Raw genomic sequence first — 23,896 nt, forward strand, 5'->3', positions numbered from 1 at the left:
TCTTACTGCAGCCTCAGATAACATTCCAAATCTAGTCCTATGAAAGGGATAATTAAGCAACCAGGCTTGACTAAAAATTAATAATAATAATAATAATATGCCGAATGCTGGCTTCCCTAAGAATAACTGCTGAACTGACTTGTATGTTCAGGGCTTTTTCTAGGAGAAAAGACAGGGCGCTAGACTGACGTTTGTGTTCTCCTTCTTAAGGCAAGAGCTTAAGTAGAAGCTGCCGTGAATTCCCTCAGCACCAGCTTTTATTATTATCACAGGTATTTAACATTTTAATTAATGACGTTGGCACAGTGAGTAGGAAGGCACCTTCGCCAGACGCACGGCGAGCGTAACGACAGCGCCGCGACGAAGCGCCTCACGGCCGCCTCCTGCTGGGGGCACGGACAGGGGCGGGGCCGGGACCCCTCTAAGATGGCGGCACCGCGCCCACGTGGTGTGCGCTGAGGCGAAGCGGCGGGGGAGCGGCCGGCGACATGGCGGCGGTGGAGGGCGTGGAGGGGGGCGAGAAGGAAGATGAGGGCGAGGTGGAGGTCGGTTTGCGTGTTCCTCGGGCTCCTCTGTTTCCCGGGCACCGGTAGGGGAAGGGGCGCCCCCTTGGGGCGTGTCTCGCCGGTGTGCCTGGCGCCGCCGCTCGCGATGGGCCGCGGAGCCGGGTGAGGAGGGCCGGGGTGACGTGAGTTCTGGGCCGGCCGTGAGTCGGGCACAGAGAGGCCGCGTGTCCGCTGCGTGCGGTGGGTCGCAGCCTGCGCAGCGGCCGTGTTCTGAAAGTTAAGTCCCTGCGGCTGTTCTCGGTTAAGTTTTTTGGAAAACAGTGTTAGTGGAAAGCGTTTTTCCGGTACTAGCGATCTTCTTATCCCTCTTAAAGCAGCTGTTTCAAGCAGTATTTGCTTAATTTTACCTCTCGTTCTAGTATGCCTTACCTTAGGTAGATATTTAACGTCTGGAAAATGTGTTTTGAAATGTATAACCGTCACATTGTTATAGCTCACACCACTTTCTCCACGTTGATTCTCGTTTTTCCAAAGTAAATGGCTTTTCAAGGGTGAAACTTCCTAGCTAGGAAGAAAAAGGTCAGGCTGGCCAGGTGTAAAGCAGGTGTCTGATGGAGCAGTGGGGAGCAGCATTCCCCTGGGTGTTCTCATGTCTGCCATTTCCTGTGGGCTGGATGCAGAATAAGCTGTTTTAGGGTCTGTTTAAGCTGAAGGTCTGTGTCTTTGTGTTTTTTTTCTAGAGTTCAGGTACATCAGTAATAGGTGCATGTTATAACTTATCTTGTAGGAGCAGCTGGTGATGGTGGAGCTCTCGGGAATTATTGATTCAGACTTCTTAGAAAAATGCGAAAACAAATGCAAGATTTTGGTGAGTGATTACAGCACAATAGGAAAGGGGTAAGTGAGTACACAAGTCAACAACTGAGCAGGGCTGTTTCCAAATGCCTTGAAGTCAATGAAATTTAGATAAAATCTTTGGTAGAGAGTTACATGACTTCTCTTGGCTGCGCTTGGCTGCGGGTTGTGGTCATTCTATTGGAAGTAGCATGTTGTTCCTGAATTTAGGAAATACTTTCAGAAGTATATTTCACACTGGAGCAGGTTGCCCAAGGAGGTTGTGGATGCCCCATCCCTGGAGGCATTCAAGGTCAGGCTGGATGTGGCTCTGGGCAGCCTGGTCTGGTGGTTGGTGACCCTGCACATAGCAGGGGGATTGAAACCAGATGATCATTGTGGTCATTTTCAGCCAGGCCTTTCTATGGTTCTGTGAAGTGCGCATACATTTTTATTATCCATTCTGTTTTTAAGTTCTTAGTTGAGTTTTTAAAATCATGTATCTTAGCACACCTAAATAAATGCGAAGCACATTTCTTTAAATAACTTGGACACGGCAAAGGCTGCATGTTTCTGCATTGCACTGTGTTCCTGCAGATGTTGTCTGGCTAATTCTATTTACTGTGAATGTGAAGGATAACCAGACCTTTATTATATGTTGCCAGCCACAAAGGTGGAAGCAAACATCTTAGTGTGTGCAATTGGTCAGACTGTGTGAGGTGGTAGAGTCAATTTTGAAAATATTAAATAAGGAAATGCAGTCCAAATTCATAAATTATCCACTGCTGGATGAATGTGCTTTTATAAGCGGATTGGTTTCGTGTGTCTGACCTAATTCTCTTGAAATGCGTTACAGTGATGATTGATTATTGAATTGGTCACTGAATGAGTATGTGCTTTTCAACAGTGTTAATGGGGTGCTTATAAATATTGTGCTTTAAGATTCTCTTGCAATGCTGTTAGAAAAGCTTTAAATAGCTGCATTACTCATGCCCAGTCTACCTGGTCTTATTCACAACATAAACGTTCCTTGAGACTGTTGATATCGTATCATGGGATAACTGACAAAAGCTACTACAGCTACAGATTCTGCTTTGCGTTGTGCTGAGCACACTTTGGTTGTACAGTAAGAAATGGACTCATGACATGTACTTTTTTTTCCTGTTTCTTTGTAGGGAATAGAGACAGAGAGACCCATTTTGCAAGTGGACAGATATGTCTTTGCAGGAGATTATGAAGGTAGGAAAAATAAAAGAATCTCTCCTTCTTCACATTACCCAAAGAACTTTCTTAACATTAGTCTTGTTTATCAATGCTAATGGAGGGTATGAGGCAATGAAGAACTGAAGATCTTGATGATGTCTGTATAATAATAGAGAGCAGCACCATCTAAAATTGCCACACATCCAGTATTTATTTACTGGAAAGTATGCCTGGACTTGATTCTGGAGTGTACCACCTGTTATTTCTGAAGGGAAAAAAATATGGGGTATAAGATGTCCTGGAGTAGGCGTTTGCAGTCTCCTGTATAAGCAGGACTGACATGCTGTGCAAACTGTTGCTCCTCTTTGCCTTGTGGGACATAACTGGGAAGAAAATGATCTGAAACCCTCTACTGTACATTCAATGACAGTGATACTGCTATCTGTTTCTGAGTTGGCAAGTGGTTAACAAAGGCTGGGCCTTCAGGTGAGGCTGGAAATCAGCATTTCTAGAGTTGTGACAGTGAGTGCAGTATCTGTGGCTGATAGAAATTAGTGTCTAAGGCTATTTCACTTTGTTTTCCTTAGATGCCCTGGGAACCTGCGTGTTTTTTGAGGAAAACACAGAGCATGGTAATGGTAACAATTTGATGTCCTGTTTATTGTAAAAGCCTGTGAGATTCAGAATAATCATAGAATCATAGAATGGCCTGGGTTGAAAAGGACCACAATGATCATCTAGTTTCAACCCCCCTGCTACATGCAGGGTCGCCAACCACCAGACCAGGCTGCCCAGAGCCACATCCAGCCACGCCTTGAATGCCTCCAGGGATGGGGCATCCACAGCCTCCTTGGGCAACCTGTTTCAGTGTGTCACCACCCTCTGTGTCAAAAACTTCCTTCTATATCTAACCTAAACCTTCCCTGTCTCAGTTTAAAACCATTCCCCTTTGTCCTATCACTATCCACCCTCGTAAACAGCCATTCCCCCTCCTGTTTATATGCTGCCTTCAAGTACTGGAAGGCTGCAATGAGGTCTCCAGCACCATCTTAGCGCCCTGCTCTGGACCCATTCCAATAATCTTAGTCTTGTTTCAGCTGATAGTGGAATTCACTATAATGATTTTTTTTTGGGGACTTGTTTTTCCTCCTCTCTTCATAGTAGATGCTGAAGGCAACCAAAAACTACAGCTGAAGTACAAGTGTCATACAATGAAGAAGTTGAACATGACACGGACGCTTTTGACAGAGAAGAAGGAAGGAGAAGAAAGCATTGGTCAGTGTTCCTGCTCTCATTCATAGAGTCATTGATGGGTCAGCTTTGAGTTGAATTTTTGATTAAAGAATGCAGAAATTAGAGGAGCTTCCTTCTTCAGGCAACAAATGTATACGTAACAAACAAACAAAAAAACCCAAGCAGATTCCTTCTGCTCAGAGTTGCCTCCAGTATGCCAGTAGGAGATTCCTGCAGAAGGATGTAAGCACTGGTCAGACATATGCTGATATTCCCTGGTATGCTTGTCTGTCATATGGAAGTGTTGGCACTTGTTCTGAAATCTGAGGAAATACTTTTGCACTTAATAGTTTGTCTGTCTCGTCGTTACGACATTCCTGTTTTTCGTTACTCTCTTAATTACCTTCCTTGGGACTGCTCTCTAGATGCTGAGCTGATGACTTCAATGAACTACACAGAGTTGTTCAAGTATCCATTTTTTTTCCTGACTGACAACAGAAAAAAAACATTTGCTATATTTTTTATATATATATAGTCTTGTAAGTTTGTATGTCTGGTAAGTTTAGTCTGCACATTGTTAATTTTTCAACAGCTAAGTTTCACTTAATTTTAAATAGACCTTTCTGTTATTCGTAGCCCTACTTCTCAAGGAAAATGAATGGTATCAATTCAAGGAGAGACTCGGTGCAGAATTAATATTGATCCAAATTTTTTGAAATATGTCTTTATATCCTAAATGGTTCTTTTACTTACATGTTAGTTTGGCTCAGCATTGATAATCTGTGAACAGATGATTATTATTATTTTTTTTTTCCTAGCTTAACTCCTTTTCTCACTAATGCTGATTTTCCTTCTTTGCATCAGGTGGTGTGGAGTGGTTACAGATCAAGGACAGAGACTTTTCCTACAGCAGGCCGAACACGATTTGTAGCTTTCTGCACGAACAGGAAGATTCTGAGGAGTCAGCTCAGGCTGGAGATAAATTAACTGAGGAGGCAGAGGGGGAGGTGAGTGACAGAGGAAATTCTGACATGAACTGTGATCTGGAAAAGCCCTATGACTTGGATGCTTCTTCTGTCCCTCTGCCTGACAGCCCTGCTTCTGAGGCAGAGGATTCTCCTTCTGGAAGCGCTGCCTTAGATGATGCCCCTCCGTGATACCAGTTCTTGTCTCTTCAGAATCTCTTCATTGAATTAATGGGCCAACGACACAATTTTTATTTTACCCAAGCAGTCTGTAGTGGGAAAAGCTGGCATTGTGTTCTTACATTCCTTTCGTGTTTGGATTATGCGGGGGAGATGTTTAGTGGTTTTATTTGTTTTTGATGTTGATTGGAAACGTGTGCATCTCTACCTCGAAACTGAAGTAATAAAAAGACCCTACCTTTGAAAAAGACAGATGTGTTGTATATCTTGTCAAAAAGCAGGAAAAAGAATCGTGGTTTAAACTGGATGTCCCGATGTGGCATCCCCTTGCGTCGTGCTCAAACTGGGCTGCTGTGCCCACGTACTGCAGTGACAGAGCAGACAGCTGCTCGGCCGAAGGTCCATAACGCCCCTCAGCGGTGCGTAAGCTGAGCCACGTGACTCAGGCGTGGCCCCGTTTCAAAGCGACGCTTCCACCCGCCACGGCTTGCAGCCGGAAATGTTGCGGCTCGGGTTGGTTCGCGCGCTTTGGCCGTGCTCCACGCGCATGCGTACTGCGGCGGCCCGCCTCCTCGCGCCGCCCTGGATGCCGGATGTGACGCAGCGGAAGCTGCGCGTGGGCTGCCATGGACGCGCTGGACCGGGTGGTGTGAGTGGGGGCAGAGCCGCGAGCGGCGAGGAGAGCCGCGTCCGAGCTGCGGGAGTGAGGGTGGGACGGGGGAACCGAGAGGGCGGAGGAGGAAGGCCGGCGTCTTGCTTCGGCCGTGGCGTTTCTCATTTGTATGAGCTCCATGCACCTCGTGTAGCACTGCTCCGCTTAAGTAGATGTGTTTTTAGCTGTGAATTTGTTGTTGTAGAAAGCCCAAAACCAAGAGAGCGAAAAGGTTTCTTGAGAAGAGAGAGCCCAAACTTACAGAAAACACAAAAAATGCTATGCTCATAAAAGGAGGAAATGCAAACTCAACGGTGACTGAAGTGCTTAAAGACATTGTAAGTCATTACCTACCCATCCAGTAAGATGTGTTTATTTTTCTTGCACCCTGACAGAAATCTCGAGTTATTCTCATTATTTTTTTCTATATCTAAAGATATGCTGGACCTTGTATCACTTTCAGTAAGGAGAAGTGTTGCAGGCATATTTGAAAACAGGGTGAGGTGCAGGGTTTGGACTGGGCCATGCAGCTGAAAGCCCATCCAAGTCTCATAGGCTGCTTGTGTATGTGTTGATGCCAAGTGTTCAGCCCTCCCAAAATAGAAACTTGAACATCCTGTCACAGTACCTGAAAACATAGTAGTTACATGTAGTAGCTGTTCTCGTGCTGCTTTCTCACCACACTTTGTCATTTCATTGCTATGTTCTGCTGATGGTATTCAGATGGCTGTTCATTCAATGTTTTTTTTGTTTGTTTGTTTTGTTTTTTGGTGTGTTTTTTTTTCTTCCCCCCTCAGGCAAATGGGCTTATATTACGTGGCTTTGATTTCAGTTGTTTCTTAGTTTGTTTTTTAGTTTCTAGAAATAAATCCTTCTTCTTTTAATTGTGATCCAGAGACAGGATTGCCACAGTGGAGGGTTTTATTGTGAGCAGACTTTTACAGCTGACTTATTTTCTAGATTGATTTGCACAAACAATTATACTGTTTATTGGGCTCCTGTAAGTTTTAGAGTTTAAGGAAAAGCAGTGCTGTGCATTTAGATGTATTTGATGTAACACATTTAACTTTGTCTCTTGCAGTATGCTCTGAAGAAGCCTTTTGCTGTGATGTATAAAAAGTAAGTGATCATGTACAATTCAGGATTTGTTAATTTCCAAGCGTGAACAGAGATGCTGGTTACCATGGGGGCTTTAACAATGCAAAGGGTTACAGAAGGTGGCTGAGATTCATCTTAAGTTTTAGTAGACTGGAAACCAGCAGGACGTGGTCAGTGTTGATGTAGAGCCATTGTTGATGCAGTTCTGTGGCAGATGTTAACAGAGCAGGATTCAACAGACTTGGACAATTGGCTTCCTCAGCTGTGCAAACATCTAGCAAGGTTCTGTCAGGTAGGTAGGTAGGCTGCTTATAATGACAGGATTAATCTTGCTCCAAGTGGGAAGCCATTGTCTGTATGAATGTGGGATAGAAGCATCAACTTTAAGAGCTAAACTTAACGTTGGATGAACAAGCAGTCAGTAGTTCATAAAGTGTCATTGACATGGTTGTTGTGAAAGTTGGGCTCCAGGAGACAGGAATCTTGGAAAAGTTTACTTAAAATGGCAGTGGCAGCACTGAAGAACACCTGGCAATATAAATGTGGCCTGCATTTTGAACTAACACTGAACTTCTAGTGCTGCAGTTTGCAGCAGAATCCAGAATCTTAATGTTATCAGAAAAATAACTGGAGTGCTTATCTCAAACTTTACAATTTTTTTTTATCCTCACTTCCTGTCAGGAAAAATATTACCAGGCCTTTTGAGGACCAGACATCATTGGTAAGTATAGACCGTATCTTTTCTTATGAGATCTTTCAGCTGTGAAATCACGAATAACATTTCTGGAGGATGATTTTCTGTTATACTATCGGAAGTTTGATGAAAAACAAGTCTGTAATGAATCTGGATAAGCTGAAGGTAGAATTACATCTAGATTTATGGTATCATAGGCATTTTATTCTTCCATCTGCAAGACAGAATCCCCATGTTGTGAGGATGTTGTTTTTACCTTAAATACTTGTTTTTCTAAACTGACAGGCAAAATTAGGAAAGTGTAATACTGTTATAAGTAACAGTGCTTGATACAAAAGGAAGAATTAAGAGTTTTATTTTGGTTTCCTAGCAGTTCACTTGAAGTGCTGAAATATCTGTCATAAAATCAGTATATTCAACAAAACAGGAATGGTGGTGATATATGGTTGTGGTTCTGCATTAAAGACAGAAATGAGTTATCTCAAAATATGATCAGTGGGAACCAAGCAACTTGATTCAATAACTTGCCCTGTGCTACTGCTGGCTCGTGTATAGGAAACAGGGATCAGCGTTCCAACATGAAGGGCAGTTGTTAAAACAAGTCACTGAAAGTGCACACTGAAGTTGGGAGTTGGGGGCTACAGTAGTAAGTAAATATGTGTATGAAATAAAAAATCATGTAGATGTGTCAGGTAAAAACCTTTTTTCTTAGTGGAACGTGAAACTGTAGGCAGCAGGAAAAATGTGCAACATTATTAGCTGAAAATTAACTCCTTGCAGGCACGTAGCTGGATGATTTAGCTCACAGCCATATAGAAACTAGCTATATTCTAGGAAAACATGACAGCTAAAAACATTCTGATGCTTCTGGTCATCATTGCATCTGCATTCTTAGAATAAGTCTGGTCATTGATAAGTGTATCAGTGAACAATCAGAGAGATACAGAAAATCAAGTGGTTTTTTTTTGTTTTGAACTTGATTACATACATTTTTTTAAAAGTCAGTTTAGTGGTGCATGAGATGTTACAGTATAAATGGGGCACATCTTAGGCCTTTGAGTTTGTTGCATCTCTTTAATGAAGTGCCATGCAGCTGTTAAAAATGTTTACAGGTGTCAAAGTGAGGTAATGAAGAGCTGTGTGCAGAGGTTTCAATGGGAGTCCCCTGCAGGTCTGTTCTTTATCTGTCTTCAATCAATACTTTTCTGGGACCTGGAGGCAGAGCTCAGTGCTGAAGTGTGATTTGTAATGCAGTTCGCCCAGACAGGGAGGTGTCTTTGACCTCCCAGAAATGAAGAGCTGCAGGCAAGGCAGAGTGTTCTTATGAGCCTCTTAACTGCTGCCGTTGCTGGGAGGAGATATGCAGGTTCTTCTGCTTCACAGCTGCTAGGTGTAGGTATAGGAACTGTGGCGCTTTTCTGATAAATGCAGTTCTTAGAAGCAGGTTGTGTACTGAATATTTTAAGTGCTTATGAGGTGAAACTCATGATTTATCATTTTTTCTCTTTCCTAATTGTAGGAATTCTTTTCCAAGAAATCAGATTGTTCTTTGTTTCTGTTTGGCTCTCATAACAAGAAGCGACCCAATAACCTGATAGTAGGTAATGTGTCTGCCTTGGGTTGCTATTTGGATAGAAAGTCTAGATTTCAACAGATATTTAAGTGTTCATGTTGGTGTGGTTTTCCTTTTCTTTTGCAGGTCGCATGTTTGATTACCACGTGCTGGACATGATTGAGCTAGGCATTGAGAACTTTGTGTCCCTGAAAGACATCAAGGTGAGGAGTTGATACAGACTTTTAGTGACATCTACTGGTGGGTTTTGTCGGTGCATTTACATTTTCTGCATCTTAAAACCAGAAGCTTTTTTAAAGAAATAGTTTCACGCTGTACTCGAGTATTGCTACTTTGTATTTCCATACAGCCTTACTTTTATGTGCTTTTTCTTTGGTTTGCATATGGCAAGCTTGCTGTAAGCTTCCTACAACTTTATTTACAAATTCTTTTTTTCAGACTTGTTTTATTCCTATTTTTTTATTTTTAATTACTTGCATGTACACAATTCTTTATTCAGGTTTTGTTCAGGGGAGGTTTCTGTATAAATAGGCATTTTTCAAATCTCAATCACATTAAAAATCAGATGGTGATCCAGCTGCCAACAAATACAGCTCTGGATAGCAGTGCTTACAACTTTCCCACCCCATTACATCTTTATTGCTATGCAGCTGATCTTTCTGGAGAATTAATCTAATAGAAGGTGAACCAGTGGCACAGGGGAGAGTTTATTCTCCGGCTGAATTATTTTCATCAGTGCAGCCGTGTTGGTATGACAATGTTTTGAAGGTGGAAAATTTATTAAAAGTGTTCCAAATACTTCAAATGCTGCAAAAATAAGGAAAGTTTATGGCCCTTGCTTTCACTAGTTTGTTGCAGGGCTGTCCAGAGGTAGAGTGAAAAAAATTCACTTTTTATAAATGTGAACCTTTTCCTTGAAGTCAGATTGTTTGTAGTGTTTATGGTGGGGAAGTTCTAATCAAGTAATTGTGTTCGTTGGTCAAAATCAGAATTTGGTGGTTGACTATTCTTTTGGCTTTTCTCATGTACTCTCCAGTATCAAAGTACAGCAGATCTGTTTATCTCTAGTTTTTTTGTTCACAGTTGTGGTCAAATTAATTGTTTTCACTGCAAGGAGTTATTTTGCATGTTTTATATGAATACGTTTTTAAAACCTGGTAATACAAATCATTTGTTTAGAAACACATCTTTCCATACGCATGTCACAAGAAAAGAAGTTGTCTGTTCTGTCTAGAGATCAGAGTCACCATTTTTCATTCAGTGTTGAATGGATAACCAGCCATTAATACAATAATCAGTTCCCTAATACAGTCTGAATTTTTGTTGCTTTAAAATTCTTATCCCACAGAACAACAAATGTCCTGAAGGAACAAAACCTATGTTGATATTTGCTGGTGACACGTTTGATTTAAATGAAGAATACAGGAGACTGAAGAGCCTTCTTATTGGTCAGTGTATTATTATTTGAGCAGTGGGATCTCATAAATCTGTCGCAGTATGATATTGGGAAATGGTGGCTTGTCAGTAACTGTTTGCTCCTGTTTGACCCAGAAGGAAACCAAGAGGAGAGACACTTGTAAATTTCACGTGGCATGAAGTTAGAGTTAAGTAATCATCGTGACTGATGAAGACAACTAGCCTAAAAGACCCCAAAGTTGAAAATGTATGCTCACTAATATTCACAGTGTTGATTGTGTGGGGAATTTTGGCATTTTTCAAAAAAGTATTTACCTTGTAAATTACACTGCTACATTACTTTCCTGACAAAATGAATATCTAATTTTGAATCAGTGGATTAATTTCATTAAGTGGGATGTTTTTGCTTACAGAAAGTGTTGATATAATTGAGCCTGTGTTTCTATTATGAAAGCATTTTCTGTTGGAAATTTGGCCAGTTCTCACAAAAGTGCCATTGATCTGAGTATTTGGAATGAATGCGTGCATTAAAAACTAGCTGTAAATAATAGCTGTGCCATAATGTCCAGGCAGGCTGAGATCTTAATGAACGAAATGACTTGAAGTGTTTTATTCTACCTCAAGGTTGGAAGTGTCAGAAGTTAAAGCACGCTTTAACTTTTGACTTTAGCTGAGGAGCTACAAAAAAATAATGAAACTTCTTAGGGTAACTTCCTAGGACTTGCAGGTCATGTGGTGCAGTGTCTCCTCACACTTAAAAAAAACCCAAAAAACAAAAAGGTTGTTACAGTGGTGTGTTTTTTTTATGCTTCATAACAGCTTTCTTAACAGTATATTACTTCTATAAGCTTAAGTAGAAGCGAAACTGGCCTGAGAAGAGCAGGCATGTTCTTCCAGTTCCATTCTTGGGTTGTACTGTTTCATAATCTTCCATCTTTGTAAGATCTTCCTTTTATGTAAATAATGATTGGACTCCCTTTTCTAGGGAAACAGACAGAATCATTGCTTTTTAGAAAGTGACCTTAGATTTTATTTTTTCTCACTTGCTCTTTTGATTCCTTAAAGCAGGATGTTTCATCTACAGTGAGACTGAAAGGGAGCAGAAGAGAACACTTCTATCCTTTCAATACAGCTGAGTGGTCCTTGGGCATATGAAAGACTAGTACTGTGCTTATGGACCTTTGAAGTTGGGTGACCACTGAACATGAAGATTAATGAGTTTAATGCATATTTGTGTCACTGTAAATGAGTATTTACATTACATGCAGAATGTACCCGCTCTGTTTTCTAAGATGTATCTCGTTCCAACACCAGCACAGTGTTGGTGATTCGCATCCAGGTGTCTTCATCTACCCCATTATCAAGCAACTTGATACTTTAAATAGAAGACACGCATCATTAGATAGTTGCCAAAGAACTGGCAAGTCTTTCCTGTCCTCTGATTTTGATGTTCGCATGTCATTTCTTCTGTTAATTTACATGTAATAACTCTCTTGTCAACTGTACTCAAATATGTTGCATGTATTCCAAGTACTCCAGGTCCTGATGTTCTGTTGACTTCTGTGAGGAACCTAAATGAAAGACAATAGATAAAAGGGGAAGGCTAAGTCATATGAAGACTTGAATCTATCAGTAACCAATTAAAATAATTTGGTTGATAATTTGACTGCTCTTAACTGACAGGGGAGAACAGATTCATTCTGTTCCTGCAAAGATAGTGCTTTTAAGCTCAGACTTCATTTCTAAGAAAGAAAAACGCCTTTAACAACAGCAAGTAGTTTGTTACAGTATTAGATCTGCTGAAATCCCAGTGGGAATATTAGATAGCGAGCAACTTGTTGTTGCCCACGCAGTGTGATGCTGGTGAACAACCAAGCTTTCATTGGCTTTTGTGCTACCAAGAGGGATTGTGCGTGTTAGGAGTATCACCTTACAGCAGTTTCTTTGTAGAATTAAAAACCAAGGGTGATTTACTGTCTTCATGTCAAGCAAACACTGTAGCCAGCTTAAAATGTGAAGTGCAAGAATTTATTTAGAAGATAGAAATGGCAGCTGAATTTGTTTTTTAGAAGCCTGGAATGTAAGACATGCTGTTCTTTCTCTGTTTTCATTGTCTAACAAGGTAGTAGGACAGGAATCCATTTTCAGTGTAAGTTCTTGGAGCGCAGTTCATGAAACTCTAATAACTACTTATGCTTGCATTTATGAAGTATTTCTTCCCTTAAATTGCTGCCTGCTGGCTAGTTTGCTGTTGCATGCCACTTTGGTCCTAAAGATGATTAGGCATTACATGGCTTTCTTATACACTTTCTAAACTGTTGATTTGTTGAGACTACTACAGTTTTAGATTGGCTTGTTCTTCATACTAATGTCCTCACACAGACTTTTGACCACCCCAGGGATTTTGGGTTCCATCTGGTCAAGAAAGGGGATGTTTGGGGAAAAAAGTCTGGAAAGTCTGGGATAGAGTTTAAACTCCTCTAATGCTAATTGTAGCTTCAGAGGTTACAGTATTGCCACCTTCTGCGTATGAACTGATATAAGAAGTGTATAGGTTAGTATAAATTGGGTTTGTGAAGCCCTCTGCAGAAAAAAGTAAATCAGAAGTTCTGGAAATGTGTTGAGGGAGAAAGAACTGGGAATGGAAAGAGAGGAGAAAGCAAGATTCTAGTCCAACTAAAGCAAGAGATGTAAATTGAGAAACATTAAAAATTTCAGCTCTTTGGGTGCACTGAAGTGTAAGGTTTCTGCAGCTGTTGAATGCTGCCAGGAAACAGAAATTCCTGACCACCTGCATTTGTTTGGAAGAGATCATCCTGTGGGTAAAAGGATGTCTGATGCCACAGGAAAATGCTAAAAGAGAAGTGTTGCCAGTAGAATTGCTGTAAATGTACACTTGTGAACCCACAGAGCACGAGTCAGAGGGAAAAGTACATGCAAAAAGTGAACAAAATATTGTATTTGCAACTTTTTCTCCTTAACTACAAACTCAACCCAGGAGAGGAGGAGTGAGAGTATTTAACTGACCAAGAAAATTTCCTGGCTAGACTCCAACTGATACATGCCAGCAAGACTTTGTTTTGGATGCCATTCCAGTGCTGATACTCTTGAAAAAGCTAATGGAGGAAAAGATGACTAGCTGAGGAACCTGAAATGAGACAGGAAGAGACTGATGTGTTTTGCATCTGTTAGCAGTTCTCCCATGTTTCAGCACTGCACTGTTATGTTTATTAGCACACCTTGTTCCCTCACTCAAGGTCACATTCTTTTTTCCACCCCCTGCATCTGCTGGACAGATTGCTGTGCTTATTTCAGGCACTGATTGCACAGTACTTTTCATAGCCTCACGTAAAATGCTGACTGAAGATGGCTTATTTTATATTTAACTTGTCTTTTGGTGTTCTGTTTGCAAACGAAGCAAGTATTTCTAGTGTTTATTTTTTATAGGTGTGTTTTGCTTATTAAATAGAGAAAACATTAATTGTGATGACAAATATCTCTTACTCAAAGAACATAAGTTCTTTGTTGTGGGGGAGGCTTGAAGGAATTCACATACCAAAACCTTTCGTGCCCAAGTCACTGAGAGGGAAGGTAGATAAGATTAAACAAAATAGTTTTGTTCTGTTTTGTACAAGTCTTTATCGCTTCTTTATGTTCTTCCAAATCTGACTCTGATTAAGAGTCTTGAGTGCTGTCTTAAAAACACATCTGAATTAATGGCTTCTCCACACTGATCTGCTTAGCTGAACGTGAATTGGCCCAAACATAAAATAAGGTGCATTTAGTTTTAAGACTTTGTAGCTAAAAAATATAGAGGGATAGACTATTCTGCTACGTCAATCAGATTGTTAACACAGAATTACTGCTCTGAAAGGGTATTTGTTCTTGTCCACGCACTTGGGTTTAGATCCCATATACGTACGTTGCTTCTGAATTATCTCTGGGAAGAGTTCCTCTCAGGATTCCTACACGCACTTGGTTTCACAAAGACCCTTTCTGATACCATAAGAGAATCTTCAGAGTCAAGGAGTTTATCTCGCTGCTATCATTTGGATCCATTACGAAATGAGCCAATTTGTTACAGTTGTTTCCTGGCTTTGTTTTCAGTCAAGAAATTGAGCACTTACTTTTAAATATTTTTTCAGATTTCTTCAGAGGTCCTACTGTGCCCAACATTCGTCTGGCTGGGTTAGAACACGTTCTGCATTTCACAGCTGTTGATGGGAAAGTTTACATGAGAAGCTACAAGTGAGTGTGCATTCTATCCGTGTTTGCTCTTTAGGTACACTTGTCAAGCTTTCCCAAATTTTAGCCTGTAATTCTGTAATTGAACTGCCTGGAGCAGAAGCGAACTGCATTTAAAACATGTGCTGTGTAGAGGTGTTCCACTGTAACTCAGAGTAACTTGTGTGGCAGAAGGAAAGCACTTAAAACTTAAACATATTCATTTCTTCGTTGTTGAGCTCTTCCTTCTAGCTAGGAGGATCGTTCTCTCATGGTTGGACTGCTAAGGTGTTGCAAATTAGACCTGGGGATGAATTTGGAGTACCTTTTTAGGCTTCATAGACTTAGTCTTGTTGTCAGGCTGATTTCTGGGACTCTGTTGAAGAACAGCAGGCAGTATGCTGTAGCCGGAGATACAGAAGGGAAAACAGGAACATGCAGGATGAGATAATCTTTCTTCCTGCGCTGGCATTTGCTCTCACAGTTCATGGCCTTTCCTTTGTGGGCTACGAGTGCTGAAAATGTGCGTACTCTGTGTGACTTTGATTTCTCTTGTAACAAAAAAAGCTGTCTACAGTCTCATTCTTCAACAAACAAAAAACAGTACACACACAGCAAAACAGCACAAAAAGAAAAGCAAATTTCTTGCCCGAGGCTCAAAGCATTTTGTAGTATATGTTCTTTCCCTGTTTATTAATACACAGGGCATTACTTTGATTTTATGGAATGGTGTGGCTTTTTAGGGTAGTATAATTGAGTTTTAACAGTTGTAATCCCATTTAAAAAAAAAACAAAAGCTAAACAGATCATATTTTAAGTGTACTCATGTTTTGAGGGAAGTGAATTATAAATTCTTATTGATAGACATCTTTCTCAATAATAGAATTAGCAGTAGCAGTTGTTTTTAATGATCTTCCCAACTGCAAGATTGAAACTGCCCTTTAGGAAGACAGATAAATATCACAAAGGACAATGTTGTTGTTTTTGTTCTTCTCTTCTAGGGTGCTTCTGAAGAAATCTGGCTGTAAAATACCAAGAATTGAACTGGAAGATATAGGACCTTCATTAGATTTGGTTATGAGGAGAACACATTTAGCTTCGGATGACCTTTATAAGCTATCTTTAAAACAACCCAAAGCCCTAAAGGTAAATACCTTGGGATCATGTGCATCCTTTGTTTTAGGCACTTGATTTGGTGGCTTACTGGTAATGATTATACAGGCAGATGCCTGGCTTCTCACCACAGCTACAGCCACGCTCTGCTCAGAAATACTGATGATGTTCTTCCCTTACAGCCTAAGAAGAAAAAGAACATCTCCCATGATGTGTTTGGTACAACTTATGGTCGAATCCACATGCAGAAACAAGATCTTAGTAAACTGCAGACAAGAAAAATGAAGGGGTTAAAAAAGAGACCAGCAGAGAAGTCGGTTGAAGATGGTGGTATTAGTCCTAAAAAGACAAAATCTGTGTGATAGTGTGGAATAACTTTGAAAACTATTTGTATCTTAATTTTTTTAATGTAAATTGTAATATAAAAGTGACAAACACAAAGGATTCAGCTGCCTTTACCTTTGGTTTTATATTTAAAAAACAAAACAAAAAATTATTTTATGATTTGTCATTTTAAAGGGAACATTGAGTTACTGAGCTTTAGCTTAGAACCTGCTTATTTAGAAGGGGGGGGGGGAGGGGGGAAACAAAAAACACAAGATGTAACTTGTTTAGTTTTCCAAAGCTGAATATTTATTCTCTTGATATGAGCAAACATGTGCTGGTTAAGCAGGTGACTCATTTCCCTAACAGTTTTATGGTTACAATGTTGGGAAACCTTGATCAGTCAACCTATCTTATAAATTCTTTGCAGGACCAGCATAATGTGTACACATAATGTGTGCAGCATGACTTCTGTGTTCATTTACTGCTGATGTATTTCGGTTTATGCACAATTGCAATACTTAATAAACTCCAAACCATTTTCTAAAGTATGAACCCATAACGTGTCTAATGCCAGATTACTCTTAACTGTTGCACCAAGCCCTCCTTAACATTTGCAGAATCAGAAGAGATTAAGGTGTTTTTGCTGTGTTCATCACCATGGTAGCAAAGTACCTGATGTTTGCTTTAGGCATAAATGAAACCTTAACAGTTTGAATTTCAATCTTTGATGCTTGATTTGCGCCCAGAATGGAAGAAGCAGAGGTAAGTTAGTATTTTTGCTGATCTTAACTATTTCTACCATGCTTTATTTAACAGTATGTGAAGCAACCATGAAAGTTACAAGTCTCCTTTACCTGCGTTTGTGAGCTGCTTCTCTCCAGAGTTTATGCTTGTGAGTTGGGGAGGATTCTATAATTATTATAAATATGTGCACTTTATGTACACGATGAACGCAGCAATGCTGCAAGTTTGCTCTTCAGTCCTTTCTTATCCATTCAGTTCTCTTAAAGTTTTGTCAGCTGAAACGTCACATCAGAAGGAGATCGTTTGTTATTTTTACTTGTCTCCTCATTCCTGGATGGAAGCTGTTGGGCAGCTTTGCTGTCCTTGTGCAAGAGCTGAGCTGCAACTCTGGCTGTGCAAATGCCACGCTGTGTTCTTGCTGCATTTGGTTTGATGAAACTTGCAGCATGACAAAGAAAGGGCTTTGAAAGTCTGGGGTCTTTTTGAGGTCATTTAGCTAAGAAAAGCATATATCTTCAATGTTTTCCCTAAAAATATTTTTCACTATTGGGCTGTGTTTTTTAATACGAATTGTTTTCAAGTTATGTTGCAATCAGGGATTTAAATTTGTTCAGTTTCTACTAAGTACTTTGTATTAGTCAAAGTGGTGCTGTCTTGGTGCAAAGTGGGCACTGTGAGTTTCTCAGTGTGCAAGGAGATGGTTGCTAGCTTGGCTTCATCCTGAACTCACCACGTTTGTTTTGGAGAAGTTTCAGCCTTGCTGCAAAGCAACGATTAAGCCCTGAGACGAGTGGCAAATGTGATCTCTGTTCTACAGCATGTAAGATGGCACCTCTGCACGGCAGGCAGTTCTGTGGTTTGAGTATCTGGCTTGACTCAAGGTAAGTGGAGATACGAGGGCTAAATATAACAACTTTATAGTTACATGTTCTTCTTTCTCACAGTCTTCTAAAGCATGAGGAAACTTGTCAGATGCTTCACTGTAGGTGTGTGCGTGGGGAACAGAACATGCTGTGCTCAAAGGGCAGCCTTTGAGCCCCTTGCATCTGGAGCTCTGTAGGTCTGCAAGCACATAAACATGGCCCCCAGGGCTCTGTGGCATGTGCAAGGCACAACTACTTTGTTCACCTCTCCTTTTTTTGTCTCCTTACCTTCCAGTGGTGCACTGGACATAGCTTTATTTATGGGTTGCAGAGATGAGTTTAGTTTGGAGGAAAAGCTCCCCACTGACAAGGCATGCTTCCAGAGGCTGTACCTGCACAGCAGAATGGAGGTGGAGCTGCAGATGAGAAGTCATGCTTGCACTGCCCTGAGCTGAGCTGGCAGAAAGGCACGGGCAGGGGTTGGTGCCTTCTGCATCCCCATGGTTTATGTGCTGCTGTGCTGTGCTGCTGGCACCTTCACTGCTATTGCAAATGAGGCTGCTGTGATTAAAGGTAATGATGCAGTTGTACAATGAGTTCTAACTATTACATTTTACTTGGCTCTTTTTGTATGGAATGATTTCAAAAAAAAGTTGGAGGAGGGGCAGGTAAATACTGAGTGATGCCATATGCTGGGCTCTTGGAATTCCCACATTTTTGGGAATTAGTCCCACATAGGATCACAGCAATAACAGCCTCCATCTCTGTTAGTACAACATGACAGAGCGAGCACTGAGGGGAATGAGCAGTGTCTGTCTGCAGCCAGCGTGTGAACTTCTTCCTGTTGCCCAAATTTTGTGGGTTTGAGTTTTACCTGGATGGTTCCTTAGCAACCTTATTTGTTTTCACTGAGTGCTTTCTGGGTTTGACTGTGATGGGTTTCCCTCCCCCACTAATATGGTTGTAGCTGGGGAGGGTTAGAAGAGAGCCTGAAGGGAGGGAAGCCAAACTCCAGCCATAGCTGGTACAGCACTGACCGCTGTGTTGTCCAGCCAGCAAAAAAAAAAGGCTGAAGACTGTTGCTTATTTCAGATGCTGTCAAATTGAAGGAAACTAGAGCGGAATTGTTAGAGACATTTTCAGTATTAAAGGAAGTGGAAAAATGTGAGCTATATATAATAACATAGCCATACCTAACGTATGTGAATGTGTGTACTACATGTGGTGCAGATAGTTTTCCTGTGTCTCCAGTGCAGCTTGTCTCCTCTTGGACATTGCCAAAGTACTTCTAAGTAAGGCTGATACATCCCTGAGAAACAGGGATTTCAGTGAGCTGTAGCAGAAGTCACGTTCCCTAAAATCTTAGAAGGAAAAGAAGACACAAGGCACCTGAATATGAAGCCTGTGTAGGATTCCCTTCTAAACTGATGGATGTTCAAAGGAAACAATCTGACTAGTGCCTTAGAGGAAGAATAACACTGCTGTTGTGCATTTATGCACTATTCCAGGGAAGAACCCGCAAAGGTGTTTTGAGGAGGGCATGAGGTTTCTAAGTGACCTACCTGAGGAGGCTGGGAATTGATACTTCAGAGATCACAGGGTGATCTCAGGGTGAGATCAGTGCTTTGTGGACAAAGAAATAGATAGGAGCACTGCCCGAAGAAAAAGCTTAAAAGTAACTTGGGTTAAGTGGTATTCTAAATAGCAAGGGAATCATCTACTTGGAGCAGTGAACATGGCAGATGTATGTTGATAAACTTCTAAGACAGCTGTTCGTTGCTCTTTCTTTATGACTTTCCTGTTCTGTCTACTTGATCTTCCCTGCCCTCTTCTCTAAGATAAGCACAAAGAAAGACTGACTGTCTATTTGACAGGGGGAAGTAGAGATAAGGTTTTGAGCAGAACTTAGTAGATGTATAATTAATATCAGATTCTCATTATATTCTTTCTCCCTTGCTAATAGCATAATCCTTCCTGTTATGCAACACAACACCCAGAAAGTCTGAATTTCTCCCTCCTTCCAAGATAGTTACAAAGGCATTGCCCTTACGTGCTCTGTCTTCTGTTTTGATTGCTGTCATTTTCTCCCTTTGCCTCTCTTTGCTTACATCCTCCAATTTCAATGGGACATAGCTGCAGGGACCTGTTTCCTACTGTCTGTCCAGATCAACTTTGTATTGTCCCAAAGTTGAGGTGCTTTGCATTCTGTACTGTTATTTGCTTAATTTCCTGCTTTCTTGATGTAGGGATTGAGGCACTTAGTGAGAGGGTCTGCACAAAATTAAAACAAGGAATTAGGAGTTAAACTCTAAAGCCAGAGGTCAGGAGCCAGAGCCAAGGACAGGAGGAAGAGCTGTCCACCACTGCATTAGAGATGTAGATCACACAAGGAAGTCTGCAGGAAATGAACACAGTACTTGAGGTGCAGCCTCACCAGAGTACAGAGTACTCTGAGTACTAAGTACAGAGGGCAATTGCTTCCCTGCTCCTGCTGCCAACACTATTTCTGATACAAGCCAGGATGCCGTTGGCTTTCTTGGCCACATGGACATACTGCTGGCTCATGTTCAGCTGAGCATCGACCAACACCCCTAGGTCCATTTCTTCCACGCTGTCTTCCATCCACTCTTCCCCAAGCCTGTAGTGTTGCCTGGGGTTGTTGTGGCTAAATGTATTGAACGGGACAGGCCCCAGTATCAACCCTTGGGGAACGCCACTCAAGACCAGTCGCTAGCTGGATTTAACTCCATTCATCACCACTCTCTGGGCCCAGGCATAGAGACAGCTCTTTACAGCTCTCTGACAAAGAGTGTATCTGCCCAAGCCATGGGCTGCCAGCTTCTCCAGAAGAATACTGTGGAAGACCGTGTCAAGGCCTTGCTGAAATCTAGGTAGATTATGTTAATAGCCTTTTTCTCATCCACCACGTGGGTCACTCAGTCGTAGAAGATCAGGTTGGTCAAGCAGCACCTGCCTTTTGTGAACCTACGCTGGCTAGGTCTGATCCCCCAGTTGTCCCACATGTTGCCTGCGAAGATCTGAGCAAAGCTGAATTATTCGCATACAAAATGATGTAGTGCAGTTTTAAACGTCTTTTCTTCTTTCCTGACATTGATGGCGTGGAGAAGGCAGCAAAATGAGCCTGTGCTTAGGACCAAGCTCGATTCTAGGCATCTTCAGGTGCTGGCATTATTTCTCCCTTTTAAATCTGTGAAATAAAATCATTAACATCTGCTGGGCTCTTGGCAGGAGAGTTACTGCTTTGTGCTCTGGAATTGTTGCTGCAGTGGTGGTTATCTTTGTTAGCCGTAGATGGGTGCACTGGGGATGAACACTTGCTGTTGCCAAAAGATAGTTCAGATGCCTCATCCCTCCCTGCCTGTTTTTCAGATAAAGATTTTACTCCTTTTACTAAGTGCGGGTTTCCTTATCTAAAAATGTCCAGGAGATGTGTCTTCTCAGTTGTGAATGCAAATTGCTAATGTTTTTCTGAGCTCATTGACTTAAAAGTTCCTCTCTCATGTAGGGACAGGTGTGGGAGGGAATGTGGAAGTAGGATGGAAGAGGCAGGCAAAATGTCTCCCCACTCTCATGTTGTCATGCTTTTGCATGAGACAGAACCTATTCTCAATGCAACAAGGAAATGTAAGCTCTTCAGCAGTATGTATTTGTAACAAACTGCCACATGGCTAAAGAGAAAAATTTAACTCCCTTAGTTCTCATGAGCAAAAGGAAGGACATTTGCATGGCCTGTATCAGGAAGTTTATATTAAGATGGCTTGCTGCAAAAACATACAAAAATAAATAAAAACCTTGCTATAAAGTATTAATAGGGACCCCCAAAGTCCTTATGCAGCACACCAATAAACACTAGTAAGCTTTTAATTCATAATAGGTCATAGTTTTCAAGCTCCTGTTGACACACTCTGCACACACTACTACTACTTTGCACATTATTTTTATTTGAGCCAAATATTATGCTGGCTTTATTTTTTCAGAAAATAGGTCTGTTTCTAGGCTTTTTTTTTTTTTTTTTAAGCATATGCATAATGATATTTCTTAAAACAGCTGCAGAAATGCACCTTATAGACAAGAGTGTGAAGAGACTAGAACAGCGATGCTGCTGTGAGGAGTTATAAAGGTGCAGCTGTGGGATGGTGCCCTGATCAGTGCTTCGTGTCTGTCCTTATGAAATTGATGTTCTTTGGGACCTATGCTTGTGAGTGAGCTTCACCACAGCTTTCCCTATGAAGCAGGCATTATTTTATACGTGTGGCAGCAACAACTCAGGAACTTTCTGTGAAGGAACTTGCTTTGTGATCAAAGGCAAAATGCTAAAGCTGTGAGTTTCCTGCCTGTGAGGTCGATGTGATGGTTTCCATTACCTCTCCAGATCTGTTACACCCAGCCCTGGTCACAGAGTCTCTACCTTATGTGTGTGCCTTGTAGCAGAATACAAAGAAATCTTTTCAGAGTAGTTTTAAGGTGATCTCCAAAATAACATTCCAGGTACCTTCTTGAAATGGTCTCTTTCTCCCTTCTGTCCCTTCTGACAGAACTTCTTACATGGCTGCTGTTTTAGCTGGAAAGATTTTTTCTACTCTAAAGATTTTTTTCAACAGGCTCTTCTCCCCTCTCTCCTCCATCACTGGATGCTATGAAGCTGTGCTATGAATAAAGGCTTTATGAGCTGTGTTGAATGCTTTTGTTTAATGAACTTGAATAAAATGTGAGGTTGTGCTTGCCCTAGTCTGAGCATGAGCAGAAGTACAAGAGGAGTGTGTGGTAGTATGTTATGTTTGGAAAGCTTCACTGCTTCCTCACACGGTCCTCAGCTCCTCTGAAGACAGATTTAGTTGTTTTCTTCAATTGTGAAAAATATTTTAAATCTCTTTTGGACTTCACCAGCCCTCTGTTGCTGTTTTCAGGAGGTAACTGCTGATAGGCTTTGCAATTACTTCTTTTTTTTTGTCAATTCCTAGAAAAAAAAAATTCTTCCGTGGCTTATGTGGTGAAGTGACTGAAGAGTTCAAGCACGTACAGACAAAGCTGTCTGTTAAGGAAAAAGCAGAGTTAAAGGAACAATAAGAAGAGGTGAAAATGAAATGCTTTTTCAGCACATGGCATGACAAATCTAGAGCAAAAGGTGAACTCATGGATGAGATTCTGTCAAGGGACAGAGACTCATGAGACTTCAGAGACTCATGGTTGTGGCAGGAGATGTATGTTACCTGACCAGTGTGCCTTGAGAGAAAAAAAATGTATTAAATGCCAGCAGAGAAGGAAAAAAACCTGTCAAAAAAATGTGCTTTATTAAAACGGTGTCAGCGTTTGGTCAGTGCCAGCTAGATGAGGCTTGTGATGGATTGTGGGAGCTGAACTTAGAGGAAAGTTTTGTTTTATTAAAAAGTAGAACAGAATGAACTTTTCAACCTAGTGGGTAAAGAGCTAGTTTCCACGGGCCTAATTCTGTAAGCAGAACAAATGAGCACTAAGAAAGAGCAGGCAAACTTTTAAGAGATGGCTTTAGGGGAGGCATTTTCTCATAGCAGAAGCCAGATGACTGAAATCAGAATCCTTCTGGTTTTCCAAGTCTTCTCCTGGGCATTGAACATCTGACTTGGAAGACTGGAAAAAGAGAAATCAGAACGTGTGAATTACATCTGCAGAAACAAATTGAAGATGATCTGAATACAGGAAGCGTTTTCCTGCAGGTGAGAAGAAATCATCAGTTATAAAATGAAAGCCAGAGGCAGATCTTCAATGTCTTTTCCCATCTGTCGCACACAGAAAGCTGTCTTCTCACACACATAACCATATGGGTGTCCATAAGAGCACCACAATATATTTATTTAATTCCTATCTAAGGATCATGAATCATGTTCCATTCATAAAAAGTCCACTTATAAAAACTGAGGCTTTTATGATAATCTAAAAAATAAATACCACAACTCCCCAACTTTATATTTACTTGGCCCAGTCAGCTTTATAGCAGACTCACTGTGATTTGCCTTAAAGATCATTTTGTTCTTGGCCAAATCAGCAAAGTCCAGTCTTCAAGAGCAAGTTTTGAATGCTTACAATCACTTATTTCTTGTTGGACAGTAATACCTAAGTTCTGCAGAGAAGGATCCCAGAACGCTGCTGAATCAGGCATTGTAGAAACTCCGCTTGAACAAAAAGTCCACAACAAGAGGCTGAAGTAACATGTGGCTCTTCAGAGACTGGATGTGGCTTTCCCTCTTTGTGGGCTCTTCAGAGGCTGGATGTG

The 23,896-nt window shown here is 41.2% G+C and overlaps 2 protein-coding genes across 3 annotated transcripts; both read left to right on the forward strand.

The window, feature by feature from the left end:
* Nucleotides 1–478: 478 nt before the first annotated feature.
* On the forward strand, nucleotides 479–5,171 carry GTF3C6 (general transcription factor IIIC subunit 6). 2 transcript variants are annotated; one of them, XM_042884996.1, is made up of 6 exons: nucleotides 479–545; nucleotides 1,294–1,374; nucleotides 2,516–2,579; nucleotides 3,131–3,175; nucleotides 3,705–3,818; nucleotides 4,641–5,171. In XM_042884996.1, the coding sequence occupies exons 1-6, from the start codon at nucleotides 489–491 to the stop codon at nucleotides 4,931–4,933; spliced, it is 654 nt and encodes a 217-aa protein (XP_042740930.1). In that variant the 5' UTR covers nucleotides 479–488; the 3' UTR covers nucleotides 4,934–5,171. The 2 variants fall into 2 exon arrangements, with proteins under 2 accessions (XP_042740930.1, XP_042740938.1); XM_042885004.1 differs by having other exon boundaries at nucleotides 3,708–3,818.
* Nucleotides 5,172–5,484: 313 nt separating this feature from the next.
* Nucleotides 5,485–16,574, forward strand: RPF2 (ribosome production factor 2 homolog). Its single transcript, XM_042891761.1, has 10 exons — nucleotides 5,485–5,570; nucleotides 5,779–5,911; nucleotides 6,655–6,692; nucleotides 7,353–7,392; nucleotides 8,885–8,966; nucleotides 9,065–9,141; nucleotides 10,287–10,386; nucleotides 14,500–14,602; nucleotides 15,580–15,724; nucleotides 15,874–16,574. Exons 1-10 carry the CDS (start codon nucleotides 5,548–5,550, stop codon nucleotides 16,051–16,053), a joined length of 921 nt encoding a protein of 306 aa, XP_042747695.1. The 5' UTR covers nucleotides 5,485–5,547; the 3' UTR covers nucleotides 16,054–16,574.
* Nucleotides 16,575–23,896: the final 7,322 nt, after the last annotated feature.

This window comes from Lagopus leucura, unplaced genomic scaffold (assembly GCF_019238085.1).
Source record: "Lagopus leucura isolate 7727_CA_CO unplaced genomic scaffold, USGS_WTPT01 Super-Scaffold_73, whole genome shotgun sequence".
Taxonomy (NCBI): Eukaryota; Metazoa; Chordata; class Aves; order Galliformes; family Phasianidae; genus Lagopus; species Lagopus leucura.

Coding starts and splice junctions, on each gene's coding strand:
- RPF2 (XM_042891761.1), top strand. CDS start 5,548: ATGGACGCGCTGGACCGGGTGGT. Junction 6,693..7,352: donor TTTGCTGTGATGTATAAAAA/GTAAGTGATCAT, acceptor ACTTCCTGTCAG/GAAAAATATTACCAGGCCTT. Junction 7,393..8,884: donor TTGAGGACCAGACATCATTG/GTAAGTATAGAC, acceptor TCCTAATTGTAG/GAATTCTTTTCCAAGAAATC.
- GTF3C6 (XM_042884996.1), top strand. CDS start 489: ATGGCGGCGGTGGAGGGCGTGGAGGGGGGCGAGAAGGAAGATGAGGGC. Junction 1,375..2,515: donor AAAACAAATGCAAGATTTTG/GTGAGTGATTAC, acceptor GTTTCTTTGTAG/GGAATAGAGACAGAGAGACC. Junction 3,819..4,640: donor GGAAGGAGAAGAAAGCATTG/GTCAGTGTTCCT, acceptor TCTTTGCATCAG/GTGGTGTGGAGTGGTTACAG.